The following is a 16,190-nucleotide window of genomic DNA, read 5'->3' as shown; positions in this document are numbered from 1 at the left end:
GTTAGTTACAAACTTCTGCCAGTAACCCGACGAAATTATCGCTTTAAACAATCTGGAAATGTTATGTAAATGCAATTTAAAAATTCGGTCATAGAAAAAAGAAATAGTTTAATTAGTTTCTAACATTTTTTTTTTGTACAATAAATTTTTAATAAATTAAGTCAAAGATACCTTACTTGATAAACATTAAAGATGACCGTCTCTATATACAAACTTAAGTTGTTCGTTTCTCGCGCAACGAAAAGCTCTAAAGTTCTTAACAGTCCGCACTAAATTTGAAAACAATATTTTATTTGGGAAAAAGTGATGCTTAGATTTAAATGAATATAAAAAAAACTATAGCTTTAGAAAATAGTGCTATTGGTAGTTTTATTTACATTTTAATTTATGCACACAAAAATTTTACTTAGTACGTTTTGATACTTAATAATTTTATATTTTAATCACCTTTGGTTACCTACAAGAAAAAAAGAGAGAAGATTATCATAATATTTCATCATAAATGGGGTGTGTGCTTGGTGTTTGTGCTGCCCAGGTATCTTTCACTCTCTTAATTATCTGTATAAACATTAAAAAGCTATTACAACAAGACTGTCTCTTGCACAATATTTAAGCATGATAGCTGACTATTATAATAAGCTGAGTAATTCGTGTTTCTTTTTTAGTTAGCATGCTGCTGTTGTTCTAGTGCTTGCTCATTGTGTTGTTCATGTTGCCCAAATAGTGTGACTTCAGTTATGACACGATTAATGTACTTATTCTTTATCATCCTTGGTGTTCTTACTTCATCTATCTTTTTAATTCCACAAGTTCAAAAGTCTTTATCAACTTCCATAAAGGTATACATTTCTATCTATTTTATTGTGTTTAAGTACATCTATAATATATGTTGGAGCAAAATTTCTAAAAATTAATATAAAAACAAAGAAACTAAAAAACTCAATATATGTTTTGAGATAAATAACATACAGAATACTTCTTAGATTTTATCATTATTTGTAGAATATATCAAGTACTTAATGTCCGTCTTATATTTGTAAATAAATGGTCTTTTAAAGGTATTATTTTTGACTATTTTACGTTTTCAAAGATTTTTGTATGTTTACCATTTGAACAAATCGAAGAAAAACTTCTAAACAATTAAGCATAAATGTATCAAGGTGCAATCTTAAGAAATGGTTTATGAAAACTTTAGCAAAAAATATTTAAAAGATGAATGGTTTTTAGATATTAAACCTAAAGTTTTTAGAAGAAGGTTAGTAGTAAAAACTGATTTCATTCAGTATTGGTACTTAACACAAAAGGTCTATCAAAAAAAAAAAAAAAAAAAAAAACCTGGAAAGGATAATATTTTTTTGCCCTTTATTTGAGTCTTATTTTACTTATATGAAAATGTTTTGTTTCATAAAGTGAAAGTATCAGATTCAATACAGCGATAAACTGGAAATAAATAAAAATCACTGACTTTATTTTGCTTATGGTGCATTATAAGTAAGACAGATCAGATAGAAATATTATAATAACAATAAAAAAATTAACCAAAGAACTGTATAAGAAAAATTAGACCTGATAATTTATCCAAAAACAACTAAAAGGAAGTGAGAATATTTTACAGAGGGTATTCTAAATAATGTTCTATATAGATTCTATAGTCTATATAGAGAATATTCTATATAATGGAAGACTTTTATGCTTTAAGATAATTAAAGAAGAAAAAAAATTGTAGCTTCAACTCTCAGTTTAATGTATGTTATCAGATTTTTAGTACCATATTTTTATTGGCAGAGTGATGATATTGTAAAAAAAAAAAAAAGCAACCTATGATTAAGGTGAGCAACAACCAACTTAGTTGATAAAGTCATAAAATGGAAGAAAGCAGCAGTTTCATGTGTAAAAAAGACAATTTGTTTTGTCTTGTTTTTTTATTGGAACTTGTGAATTTGAATACTCACAAGTTCCAATAAAACAAATTTCAATTTAATTGAATAACAGTTTTTTTGTTTTCAATTTTATTTCTTCTTTAACTTTTATTCTTCAATTCTCAGATTGATTAGCAAGTACTAAAAAGATCTCAGACTAATGATTTTATTATTTGGAAGAAAAAAAGTTTTGAAAGTAGAAAAGAAATTTTTCATTTGAATTGAAGGATAGTATTATTGAAAGGATAATTTTAATTGTTTTAGTAGAAACCATTTTGTAGTCCATTTCTGTAGAAAGTTCTAGAAAGTCTTCTGCTTAGAAATGTTTTTAGTGAATTAGCTTTGCTAATACCAAAGTAATGCAAGATGTCTTGACACAGTGGAGTATTCCTTCTTTTACATTGGGAGGTATTAAATTTTATTGCTGAACTTACAAAATGAATAAAAAGTTAAGATTAGTTTTTCTTGCGATGTCTGTTACCATTAAATGTATATTACTTTACATTTCCCTAAAGGCTGCTAAATTACTTAAAATGCTTTGAATAGTTGTATTAATACAACATGAAAGTCTGTTTTTTTTCTGAGTTTTCTGAGTAAAAGGGAAACGATTGGTTATCATTAAAGAAACTATAATTTAGAGAATATGGCTGTGAAGTTGTTTATATCATATTGTTATGTAACATATGAAATACTTTACTGCCATTTTCTCTAATTTATAGTTTCTTTTGCAGTTTTTATATTAAATTTTGGATGGCTATACTCTGTAAAGTTGGTTCTTCAAGCTCTGTAAGATTTTCCTATATTGATAACTAAAGTTGTATGGTCAGTAATTAGTTTGTTTTTAGATTGGTCAAAAAATGATTTCTCTTTTGTTATTAATACTTTAAGTGAAGGTATTTACAAAAAGTTTTGAATTCAATGCAAATAAACTGTGTAAATTGTTATCTCTAAAATTCTAAAAACAGTCTATAAGAAAATTTATTAGTTGCTTAGAATAGAAGTTCATGTTGTGACTTTTAGCCTGGTTTGTAAAATACAAGCCTGGATATTTTTTTAAAATTTATACCTTCACCCAAATTAGTTTTTACAAACAAATCATGTTGTTACAAATAGATTTTTAAAAAAATCTCCTATCTACGAATGTCCAAAGTATTATGATAATATCATATTTGGTAATGCTTAGGTACTAATCTTAATATCCTCAAATTTTTGATGATATTTGGTTGCACCTGTTCAATTTTAAATGTTGTTGACTATTTGATTAGTGATTAGGTTTTTTTTTTTAGTTTTGAACTCTGCAAACCTATTTCTTTTTTAAAATATATTACAAACTGCTGCACAAATACTTATTAACCCATTAAGATACTTGAGATAGGTCTGTTTACTTTATACCAATAGTAAAATTTAACTAATGCATAATTTCATTCAACAGTCAAATTAAATATTTTATTACACTAAAAGGTTTCTATGTATTATCAAACTATTTAATTCCTCGTGTTATTTTTACTTTTACATTATGATTTTAAAAGATATTATATTTTTCTAGGTTCCATTCTATGACAAAAGTATTTGTAGCTTAATCGAAGTTGGAGATAAATGCGAAAAGGCTGTGGGTTATCAATCTGTATACCGAGTGTGGTTTGCTTTTGTCATGCTCTTTCTGCTCATGTCTTTACTTACGTTATGTGTTAAGTCTTCAAAAGATTGTAGAGCTTACTTTCACAATGGGTGAGTAACCTTATTTTTGATGTTATATTCAACATTACAAGTTATACAAAAATAATTTTTAAAAATCCTTCTTACTAATCTTTATTCCTCTCTTCTTTTTTACTTCCCAAAAATTTAATAATATAAATAATCTTAAAACAAATGTAAATAAATAGTATTCTAGATATAATTTAAAAAAACCGCAAGCTTGGTTTTTCAAGCTTCTGATGCTTTGTGAAGGATCAGAAAGTTCTAATATCTATCTGAAATTCTGTGCTGAAAACAATCCAATATAGCATTGTATTAATTATGGAAATCAATAAAAAAAAAAAATTTTTTTAATTAGTTTTTGAGAAAAGTATGTAAATTGGGTGATTTTTAAATAGTTTTTTAGTTTCAACTCTTTGTTTGGTTTTAGGGTATTTTTTTGTTGATTAAAATTTTTGTTTAAAGTTTTTTTTTGTTTACTTTCTAGATTTTGGTTTTTCAAGTTGCTTATTTTAATTGGAGTGATGATTGCAGCATTTTTTATTCCAGACACTCCTTTTACTAAAGGTATTTGCTGATTAGATTAATAATCTTGATTTTTTTTATGCAAGATGTTCCTGGATGCAATCTTTTGGTTAAATATTTTGCATTATCATGATACAATGCAAAAAATTCTGTCCACTTTTGAATTATTTTGTTAAGAAATTGAAATTGTCATGATTATATTTTACTTTTTTAATGTATAAATAAACTTTTAAGCCACATAATTAGAACAACCTCTGTTCATTTAATTAGATGGTCATTTTATGTATGTTTTTATACTAAGCATAATGATTTCAGAATCTATGGATGTTTCAAAGTTTCTTCAATTTCAGTTTGGCTTTACATTGGAATGACAGGTGGCGTTATTTTCATTTTAATTCAAGTTTTGTATTTGATTGAGTTTGCACATCACTTAACAGAAGCTTTGTGAGTTTTTTATTCACTAATATGAGTTTATTCCTCTATTTCGTGTTTAATCCTTTGTGCCTATGTTCTAGTCTTTAATTCATGGCATTTATAAAGTTGCATAAAACATGTTAAAAATTTGCCTTTGTTAATAGTTATAATTTTTTAACTGTAAAGTACCATTTAAAATAATTTCTTCATTGCAGATTAAGAAAAGCAGATGAAAACAAATGTTATGGTTTTGGTAAGAAATTAATACCATAGTTTGCAACTATTTTATGTCATTAAAAAAATTATAAGTAATTTATTCTGTAAATTAGAAATGATGCATTAAAATCAAAGCATCAAGGATATCATTTCCCAATCTAATTTTATTTTTGTAACAGACAATCCTGTGTCTGTAGCTCCACATGGCTTCTCTGAAGTTGGTTTAACTGTTGATGAACTTTAAAAGGTTTTTCAAGATTTTTAGGCCTTTGATGAATAGATTCAAATAAACTCATCTCTTTTTTCAAATCTTTGATCAAATCTCATCTTTGGTCAAATCTCATCAATTGCATTTTGCAATTTAAAATTTAAGTTTTTTTCATTCCCAAAGAACTGGATATTTTGAAGTTAAAGATTGTCATTTGAGGTTCAAAGCCTTTTTTAAAGAAAGCGTTAATATGGGAAGCTTTTGTTGTTGATTGGTTTTTTAGTGACTGATTTTTCTTTTAGCAAGTTTTATCTTAAATCTATTTCTTTGCTTGAAGGTAGTGTAGATAAGGCTTTCTGTTCCAAATCCTTTCAAAACTGCTGAACAAATTTTGGACTTTGTACTGTTTTCTGTCACATACAAAAAATATACCCAAATTTAGTTTCCTTTTAGAACTGACATCGTCAAAGTTGGCTATTTTCAAATTTTTAATTTTTTTCTATTAAATATAATGATGATGTTAACAATAATTGTATGACAACTAGTAATTTTATGTTAAACAATGTCAGTAATAAATGAATTAAAATGTTAAACTTTGATTGCATAATAATTCCTTTACACGCTGAAAATTTCAATTTTGGTTTGTTTACAATATATTAGTACTTATGTAACAGCAACAGACTAAGCTGGAAACCTCAACTAAGGTCATAATGGTGATTTTATGTTAAAACTTTTGTGGAGAACTTTTCCATGCCATTCAAAGTCCGCCACTAAGTAAAGGTTATCACAACAATAAAGTTTCATTTACAAAAATAATTTTTGAAAAATTACACAATTTAAAATTTCCAGAAATTACTGGGGGTAATTTGGTTAAATTACCCCAAGGTAATCGGTAAGAAAAAGTTTCCAAATTACCCAGAAAAGGGATAAGGTAATACTTGGGTAAGAAACACTGGTGCCATTCCATGTTTCATGGAAAAACAAAAATTAATTAGAAGAAAGGAAGTTTGAATCCAAGGAAAAAATATTATTGTTGAATTTATTTTTTGTCTATTATTTTATATACTTTTCCTTTTAGTTATGGTTATTTTATGTTTACTTATGTACAGTCTTGCAATTGCTGGAGTTATTGGCATGTTTGTTAAATTTACTACGGTACTTTGATTTTGAAAAATTAAACTTTTAATTTGTTTTTTTATATCTATTATATTGTATTCTATCATAATTTTTATTTTTTATATATAGAGGCTATAAAGAAATATAATATTCTTTATGTTTAGTGTTTAGATGTTTTGTGGTTTATTTTTTAGAGTAGCACACTGTTTTCTCTTCTTTTCAGACAAATAAAATGTTTAAATTTAATTTTAGTTTTTGGGGCTTAAAAAGATAGTTCAAATAAAATCAACACTTTTAAATATTCAAAGATTTTAATGTTTTTTAATTTTAGCTCTAAAACACAAAAATTGTTTCATAAAATTAACATTCAGAGAAAAGGAAGAGTTTGATGCAAAACCCATAAAAAAATTTTTAAGTAACAATTTAAAACTTAACAGAAGAAATCACATTCAACATATCATACAGAGTTATCCTCATTATATAAGTTTAAACAACCTCATAAAAGAAACATTAAGAAGACACCAATAAAAATAAATAGTTTTTTTGGATCGAATGTTTGCATTTTTCATTCAGGAATGAATAAGTTACATTAGAGTTTTTGGTATTTTTTTTTTTTTGTAGAGCAGTGCTTGTAACTTAAATAAGGCCTTGATCTCCATAAGTTTGATTCTTTGCATTCTGGTATCCATATTGGCTGTACTTCCTGTCATCCAAGAAGGTAAGAAAAAAAGAAACGATTTTTTTAACTATGATCATTTTGGTTATTAATTTTAATTTTATTTTATAATTAATAGTTTAAAGTTAATAAGCCAAAATTAATATTAATTTTGGCTTATTAATTTTAAACAATTGCTAAGATTGCATTCTGGAGTGTTTAAAAAACTTTTAGAAGCTCTATTTAATTTCTTAAATAGTTATCAAAATTTTCTTTAGTTTAAAGATCAGGGATTGGGTTTATTTAATTCCTTAGATCTTGAAAAATATACGTTTAAAATTTTCATTTATGTTGATATTTTTAAATGTGTCAAAAATTGAAGGCTCTAACAAAGTACAGTTACGCCACAAAAACATTTTAAGAAAATCAATTTTGAAAATGCTTTTATTCGATGATAATGTTTAAATAAAGATTGGTTATAAAAAGTATAAAGATTTCTTACACTTTTATACTTATTTGTTAAATTAAATTAAATAAGTATAAAGCAATGCCAAGTTTCATTTTGATAAAAATGAGACTTAAGTTTTTTTTTAATGCTGAGGTCTTCAATTGCCCTTTGTTTGTGAGATACCAATAAATTTCTGTGGTCTGGTTTATATGCTCAAATAGCTTCTTTTTTTTTTTTCAAACAGCCAACCAAAAGTCCGGAATTTTGCAAGCTAGTGTGGTTTCAGTGTATGTTATTTACCTGAATTTCTCAGCACTCGGTGCTGAGCCTTTAGGTAAAATATTTATTACAGAAGAAGCTTTTGTTAATTAGTATCTTAAGCCTTTTTTCTGTGAAAAAAAAAACACTAAAAAATATATTCATAGAAAGAAATGTAGTCACCCATTTTTAGGCGACGAGTCTTGGAAATGTTCCTACAATTTCTCGGAAATAAAAGGCGCAGGCATAGCTATGCTTGTAGTTGGCATCGTGATTGCTGTAATCACTGTTTTTTATGTCAGTTTCACAAAATCTCATGATGATATTGGTGTTATCGAAGGTTTGTACGTTTCTTTCAGTGGCTCAACACTTTCAGTAACGTAGAGAATGAAGAAAAGCTTTTCAAAAATAGTATAACTTATCATAAAATTTTTTGTTTGTTGTTGTAGATGAGGAGTCTTCAGTACAGAAGGTTGCAGATGATGAAACTGAACAAATACAATATTCGTATTGGCTATTCCACGTGGTGTGCATGCTAGCATCGTTGTACTGTATGATGGTCTTGACAAACTGGTCTAAGTGAGTTTTTGTGAAATCGAAACTAAGTTGAAACATTTTTTGGTTCTAAAGTTTTTATTTTCTGCATTTAATTTATGTTAAAACAACTCTTTATAGGCCTTTTCTAAAAGTGGATTGGGCGACAATAAGTTAGAATTGTCTCGCTCTAATGCGAGACAATTCTAATTTATTGTCGCCCAATCACTGTTTAAAACTCAATCTTAAATTAATTGCACATTCATTCAAGCTTTTCAACTAAATTTTAGCAAATTTTTTTAGCCTTGTTTTCATAGAAAAACAAAATCCAAAGTCATTTTCGTAATCACATTTACACTGTATTTGTCTCACTTTTATAGTTCCATTTAAGATTAGAAATTAAGGATTACATCATTCTATAAAGCAAATGAAACTCGACATGCTTTATTGAATTGGTTCAGGTTTTAAGAACAAAAACGAACAAATGCAATAAACAAAGATTCAATTTGATACAATTTTCTTTTTTTACTTTTCATGTTTTTTCTTTTGCTTTCAGCCCTGAGTCTGTTAAAAATGGTTTTGTTTTTGCTGCCAATTGGCCTTCCATGTGGGTGCAAATAGTTGCGTCATGGGTTTGTATTGCGTTATACATATGGACGCTGGTCGCTCCTGTTTTATTTCCGGATAGATTCAGCATCTGAGTGTGATTAAAGAGTTCACAATTTAAACTGTTCTAGCGAACTAAAACTTTAGGGAAAATGGGAAGTTGAAGCTGTTGCATCGAAATATTTAAAGGGTTCTGAAAAAGTTCTTTAACTTCGAGAGTTGAAGAAGTTTTTTAGCGAATTGTGAAGTTTGACTTAGTTTAGTGCAGCAATTTGTCTCTTAGCGCTCAACCACTTTTTGCACACTATTTAACTATCCTTTATCTACGTTATCACTATTTTATTATCACTATCTACTATCCGTTATCACTATCTTCTATCCTTTATTACTATCTTCTCTCCATTATATTATCTACTATCCGCTATCACTATATGCTATTCGTTATTATTATTGAACATTTTGCGGTGTTTGTTTATTATAACTGGTGTAAGATTTAAAAAAAAAAATTGTGTTAATAGAATTTTTTTTTTAATATATATATATATTGTTGTTAACATCCTAAATTTTACTTACTTTTTTTCTGGATTTTTTGAAGTTTTTTTTATAAATTGAAAATTTAAATTCAAACAATTTGTTCGATTTGTTACAAAACTTCTTTTTATGAATTTTGTTTTAAATATAAGATTTTTAGTAGCTTGCGCAGTAGTTGTCTTCAATTTTAGTTAAGCTGACGATTTTTGCATTAGTCAAACATGATCTAAGAAGCTAAGATTTGTAAGAGTTAATCTCTGCAAGGATGTATAACAGATGGACGTGCAACTCATTGTTTTACATTAAAGAGGCCGCAGAAATTAGCGAGTCATGTGAGTTTCCGAAAAGCTCTAAGTTTTCACCCGCTAACAAAAAAAAATCTATTAAGATGGCTGCCCACAGTTTTAAAATAGAAATTCTGATCACGTGGTATTAGTTTAAACTTTTATATCATTTGTTTAATAAGAATGTTCAGGATAAAATAACTACTTCACGCGTTGATAAAATACTAAACAAATTACACCAAGGTAAAGGGAATGAGTTGCCGGCACGAACAGATTTTCATCATTTTTCCAAGATAAACATTTGTAAATTTGGGAACTTTTTCGTGTAAACAAAGTCTGTTAATGATAAAATAGAACTGTAAAGATAATTTTAAGATGACTAAAAAAAGTATAGTAAAATATAAAAAAGCTTATATAAAGTTTTTTTGTCAAGATCTGGTTTCATTCAATTCCTTGGTCCTTCATTCACCAGCTTAAATTTGTGTATCTTTTTAGTATTTTTTCCGATATATCGCCGTTTTTTGCCTCGACTACTCTATAAGCTCCATAATATATATTCCATTATGCATTATTTTTTAGTAAGTGTATTTTCTAATGGGCTTTTTTATAATTCATTTGATAAAGCAGAACCTTTTAAAAAGCTGTTCAAGTTTATAATTAATTATGAATTTGAAGAGCTTTTTGCAAGATAATTATCTTGCAAAATGCGGACAGGTATTTCATGTTTTCGTTTTTCATATTTCATATATTATTTCATTGTCATAAAAAGCACATAACCCATTTGTTTTTGTCAAATAAAAGTTAATTTATATATTGCTGGTAAATCATATGTTAATAATAAATACTTAGTTTTGCCATAAATTGGCTTTGATTTGCCATAAATTGGCTTTGCTGAATTCTTTAAAATTGTGAAAAAATTATTTTTTTCTTTATTGTTTTTACATTCATTTTATGTATAAGTTATTTATCCTTAACTGTATATATTTCTGTTGTTAAACAGAAAAATGGAAAACTCTATAATATTCATAAACTGAAAGTTTGCAGCAATGTAGTAGAGCGAGTAGTTTCCCTGGACATGAAACAAAGCTACAAAACTAGTTGATTTTTTGTATTACTTATTATATTTCAAGTTATAAATGTATTAAAGTAGTTAAGTAAAAGATCTCAATCTCTATATCATCATCCACGTTATTTCTTAAAATATTAAGAATGCCTAGCTATATAAAAATTAAGCTTAAAACTTAGTTCTATTGCTGTTATCATTAATAACTTAAAGGAAGTTGATGTGACTGGTTAGACGAGACCAAAAATTAAAATTCTATTGTTTAAATCAAAGGATTTGTAACGATGCGCAACGACCATTGGTTCGCAAAAAAAAACAAAAATAATAACGCTGCACGTCCATCTCATATAAGTCCATTGGTTTTGCTCTCTCGTATATTTATTATTAAGAAACTTATTTCTCTTCAATTTAATTTTTTAATTTAGTAATTATATTGTTTAATTATTGTATTTTTAAAATTTATTATATATATATATATATATATATATATTTACGAATAAAATATGCACAGTAAACCATACTCCAGAGCAACGATTTTTTTCTTTGAACATAAAAAATTTTTCTTCGAAATATCGATGCTAATAAATTTAACAGTAATAGTACTAATAAATTCAACAAAAAAAAAAATTCTAAAAAGCTAACTAAATGTAAAAAGTAATTTCCACAAGTTCTCAAAGCAAAGCATTTATTGATTTTATGTTGTGAAATAATTCCTATATATAGAAATTTCTGAATGCTATTCCGCAACACATGCAAAACGCCTACGCAACCTTTAATGACAGTTTAGAATCGAGCTTCTTAAAGCTCGGTTTTAAACTAATTTTTCGAAAATTACTTGAGAGTTTGGTAAATCCTTCTCTACAACACTTTACAGGTACTTAAAAGTTCATTATCAAACTCGCTTAAAGACTGACTGTTCAAAATGTCCTAAGATACAATGGAGTTTTGGAAATCCAAACCTTAAATATTTGGGAAGTAAGGGGAAAATTAATTTATTTCTGGGTGTCCAAAAACTCGAAGATTCTAGCCATGTCCTGGAATGTATTCTTGTTCTGGAATTTGAAATTTTCTGTTAAGTTTTTTTAAACTGAGGGTTTATAACAAGTTAAAGCTATAAGCATGCAAACGATAGATGCCACAATGATATACAGCAGCGTGCTAAAGTTTGGTAGCAATTTCTCATTTTACTTTTCTCTTTTTTCTTTTCTTCAAAAAATTTTTTAATTATAATTCAAATTTTTTAAGAGAAAATAATTTTTGTAAAAAATCTTGCTGATTGGACTCAGTATTTCAACATTAAACTTCAGTGTGCTGATTGGACTCAGTATTTCAACATTAAACTTCAGTGTGCATTGCATTGTGCAAATATCTAAGTTTACATTACACTTTTTTTAATGCCAATTTAAGATTTCAAACCTGCAGAAATAGGTACACTAAAACTAATGTAATGTCTTCCTTCAAGCGTTTTATTACCTCATTCAAAGATTTTGAAGAGTCATAGGACCAGTAACTAATAATAACAAGATAAAAGGTCTGTTTTGATTACTTTAAAAGAAACTTTAAACAGCATTTTAAAAATATAGTTTTTCAAACCTTTGTAACTTTTTTAATTTAGTTTTTTAAAGAAAAAAGCTAAACTGTTTCTGAAAATACAATTTAAACACATCCAACTTATTTACCAACCAGTTAACAAAAGGTTTACGCAATATTGAATTAAAAAAATACGATATCGAACCCAAAGACTTAAAATAATAATTGCTACTGCTAATGACCACATGTCGTGTCTTATCAAACTATGCAGACTATCTGGAGATCATATCAGTAATTATTCATTTACTTTAACAATAATGACGGTTAGATGTGACAAGGCATTCATTGCTGAGGTAGAAGAAGACAGAAAAGTCACCCACCCACCAATATATTCTTTCAGATGTAACCGACAAACTATTTTTCTGTATATTATATGTAAGTGTTAGTAATCTTGGCATTAAATATTTTTTTATCATCATTCCCTATTTCCCAACAAACATATCCGATAACATCTTATATATTACACATGTGGTAAATGTTTTTTATTTTATTTTTGTAGTTGAGCAACATTCTAAAGTTGTGCAACTGAATTTCCCAAACGGTTGTTAATGGCATAAAACTTCGAGAACTTGGTATGGAGGCGATTGACGTATGTCGGTAATTCAAAATTCTGTTTCACAAATATTTTGTGTCACAATCAAATAGATTTGTGTCAGTTAATTGACGCAGGTACAGAGTTTTGTTAAGTTTACAGGCTCTACATAATTGGAACCTAATCGCTGCTACTCCATTTTTCTGATTGTACGCATCCGACATCAACTGTGAGTTAATGTGAATAGTTACCCTTCGGTTATATAATAATTACTGACATACCTTCTGCTAATCCGGTGGATTGTTGTATTACTAACTTGATTGCAAAATCTTTAAAACAAACCACTATCCCTCGAAGAAAGAAAGCTAAAGAAATAAAATATAGTTTATATATATATATATATATATATATATATATATATATATATATATATATATATATATATATATATATATATATATATATATATATATATATATATATAAAATATAAGTTATTACCAATGTTGTTGAAATTAATCATCGGTGTCTTTTTGTTAATAATGAATAAAAATGATTTAAGTTCAAAATTTTATCACTCATTTGAAACAACCCTTCAAGACACAGAATTTTATCATTTTATTTTATATTTTATTTGAAAGTCATCCTTCAAGACACAGAAATGTAAACTTGGCACACCATACCTCTTGCTAATTTAAACACATAAAGAGTTCTATTTTAATAAACTTTAGAAAATTCGATTTCTTTTTAAAAATTGATTTAAAAAAATTTGTATTTCATTCATTGTTATTCGTTAAAAACGAAAAAAACCATACGCTGATGCTTAGTAGAAATAGATCGGCCATATTGTCTTTTGAATAGTAAAAAAATAGCGAAGTATTACCCCTTTGTAGCTTCATATCTTCTTGAAGAAAGCTAATGAAAATACTATGCTAAATATTATAATTCAGCATTTTTTTCTTTTTATTCTTTCCTATGATGTGTAATACTACCTTAAAAAATTTATCTTCATACGCTTTACTTAAGAATAAGAATAGCGGTGAAATCCGCGGGGACAACTTTCAAATGGTTTATGGCTTCAGGCGGGGCTTATCTGCGTTTGTTTCGATAACCACACCTACTAAAATGTAAGTTGACAACAAGAATTTTGATTGGTAAGTTTTAAATTATTTGTATGTTAAATAAGATTTAAAAGGACCCTTAATACTCGCTTTTCGAGGCTAGTGAAAAAACAGCCTTGGTATGAGATTTGAATTTTGGCGTTATACACATCCCCACAATAAATACCTAATCAAAAATTTCCTTGACTCGGCGTTTTTGAAAAACCATCGCGAAGTCCGGACTTAAATCCAATAAAACACTTAAAGGAGCACTGGTTAGAAAACCAAAAAAAAAAGAATTTGGTTAATGAAGTTGGTTAACGATATTTACGAAAAAGTTAAAACTGATACGCTTATCAAGCTTGTGATGCTGAATCGATGTCATCCAGGCAATTATTGTAAAAACCGAACCATTTTTAAACTCGTTATAAAGATGTAACTTAATTGTATAACTTCGGAGCCGTTAAATTTAAATTCAAACTTGCATTCTAAGTTTGTTTGTTTTTTTATCGCTATCATACTTTTTTCCGTTAATTTTTCATTTTTGATAAATTTTTTTTACGTAAAATATTACTTTTTATATTATTATACTTCAACGTTCAAACTAATTCTTAGCTTGATAATTATGCTCTTTTTCCGTTTGTTTCAGGATTACTGATTTTGTCCTGAAAATGTATAGAACTTTGTTTAAAAAATTTGCTAATAAGTCTTTATTTAGTATACTTCTTAACCATTCCATAACGAAGGAGCAAAATTTAAAAAAATTTTCTCCATATGTTGTCAATTCCAGTGTTTAAAAAAAAAAAAAGGAAAAAAAAAAAAAGCATTACAGCTGAGTTATTATTTCTACTTCATTTTGGTGCAATAATGAATAACTGTGTAATCCAAAACAACACTCTTATTATGCCTCTAATCCTAGTACTCAACCTATAAATACAATCGCGTGATAAGTTACTGTTTTTATCGTCAAATTTGTTAAAAAATTTATTCCCTCTAAATGATTCGCTTTAAATAAGAAAATATTAAAAAATTTGAATGAAAATAAAAAAAGAAGTTTGAAATACAAAAAAGAAATTGTAAAAAAAAATTTTATTTGGAAAGTGTAGCGAACCTGTCGTGCATCCATTTTATCAGGAGGTTTACAGGGGGGTTTAATACCAAAGCATATACAAGTTTGTGACCTCATGAATTTTTTTTGTCACTGAAAATTCCTTTAAACATAATGGTCTTTTTTTTTAAAAAAAAAAAAACTGCTTTCTTTCACGTTTTAATTAAGCGGTTATTTAAACAAATATCCCTTTTAGAAGGTTCTCAAGTTAAAAGTAACTGTAAGGGGTTTGTTTAACTTTAACACAAATTTTTTGGCCGAACGAAAAAAACTACATTCGTTCGATCAAATGTACACGCCCCTTATTTGAATAAGTAACCAATTAATATTATGATGAAGGAGGAGGCAAGAGTAAGGAGTTATTTTTTTGAAATAAGTAATATTATCTTCTTTTTCTTTTAAGCTCTAAGTCACATCTCTATTTTTGAAAATACAATAAAAAATTATAAAATAAATTAATCATGAACTGTACACTAACGGAGGAACCGTTAGCTAAACACAAGAGGAGCAATCATGGAGTCGTTTTTGATTTTGATTCGTTTGCGTTTATTTAATGATTTCAACAAGTTTATTCTCGTTCAAAATGGTAGCATCTATTAACTATACAGGAATGTACTGATGAAAACATTCCAAGATCATTTTGTTCCTCCTCGTTAGAATTTTATTTAAGTAAGCAATTTTGTTTTATCTGACTGTGGGATTTTATCTCCATCAGATAAAATTTAAAAAAATGCATAATTGATGTAAACCTTTGATTTTGTTTCTTTGGATGTAGCTTCATACCGAAAGATTATTCATACAAAAATCAAAGAAGATTATCTAGAGTGGCAAAACATGTCAACAATACAACAAGCTGAAATTAATTCGGAGGAAAAAAAATTCCTCCTCATACTTTTAGATTGAGTGGGCAAACAACCACTTCAAAAGTGTTTTCAGAGATAAGTTGTTTTTCAGCGACGCGGTTTCCAAAGTTTGTCAATTAGATACAGTTTTAGAGTATCTCTTTAGAAAAGGAGGGACACTTCATTAAGTTGACATTTGGTTTTGTTTCATTTTGATTTTGATTTTTAAAGCCTTAACGTTTTCTTACCTTTTTTTATAGAAAAGAAGACATCGAGTGACGTCAAACGCATAAAAAAAAAAAAAAAAAAAAGTTACGTAATTTAAACGAGTGCGCAGTTCTCAAGCTCAATCAAATTTTTTATGAGGTGGATAGTTTTTTACGGGGTTTACAATTTTAAAAACGATGGTATTTAAAATTTTGTATAGCAGGATCACTGCTCGTCTTTTGACTATGACACCCGGAAACATTTTAATTTTAGAATCTGGAGCTAGAAATCATAGGGCTTTACTAATCACCATAGAACGTTTGTTTGTATTTGAAATTTG

General features: G+C 27.4%; 1 protein-coding gene across 1 annotated transcript; it reads left to right on the top strand.

The window, feature by feature from the left end:
* Positions 1-31: 31 nt before the first annotated feature.
* Positions 32-9,283, top strand: LOC145188028 (putative serine incorporator). The gene is made up of 12 exons (XM_090072119.1): positions 32-535; positions 666-839; positions 3,466-3,647; positions 4,102-4,181; positions 4,490-4,583; positions 4,769-4,806; positions 6,056-6,132; positions 6,715-6,811; positions 7,441-7,530; positions 7,648-7,794; positions 7,904-8,033; positions 8,545-9,283. Exons 1-12 carry the CDS (start codon positions 503-505, stop codon positions 8,687-8,689), a joined length of 1,287 nt encoding a protein of 428 aa, XP_089928245.1. The 5' UTR covers positions 32-502; the 3' UTR covers positions 8,690-9,283.
* Positions 9,284-16,190: the final 6,907 nt, after the last annotated feature.

Source organism: Hydra viridissima, unplaced genomic scaffold, assembly GCF_058129835.1.
Source record: "Hydra viridissima isolate aposymbiotic clone 2 unplaced genomic scaffold, HvirCarnegie_v1 scaffold_1, whole genome shotgun sequence".
In the NCBI taxonomy this organism is placed as follows: Eukaryota; Metazoa; Cnidaria; class Hydrozoa; order Anthoathecata; family Hydridae; genus Hydra; species Hydra viridissima.
This window is presented reverse-complemented; position numbering and strand designations above follow the sequence as displayed.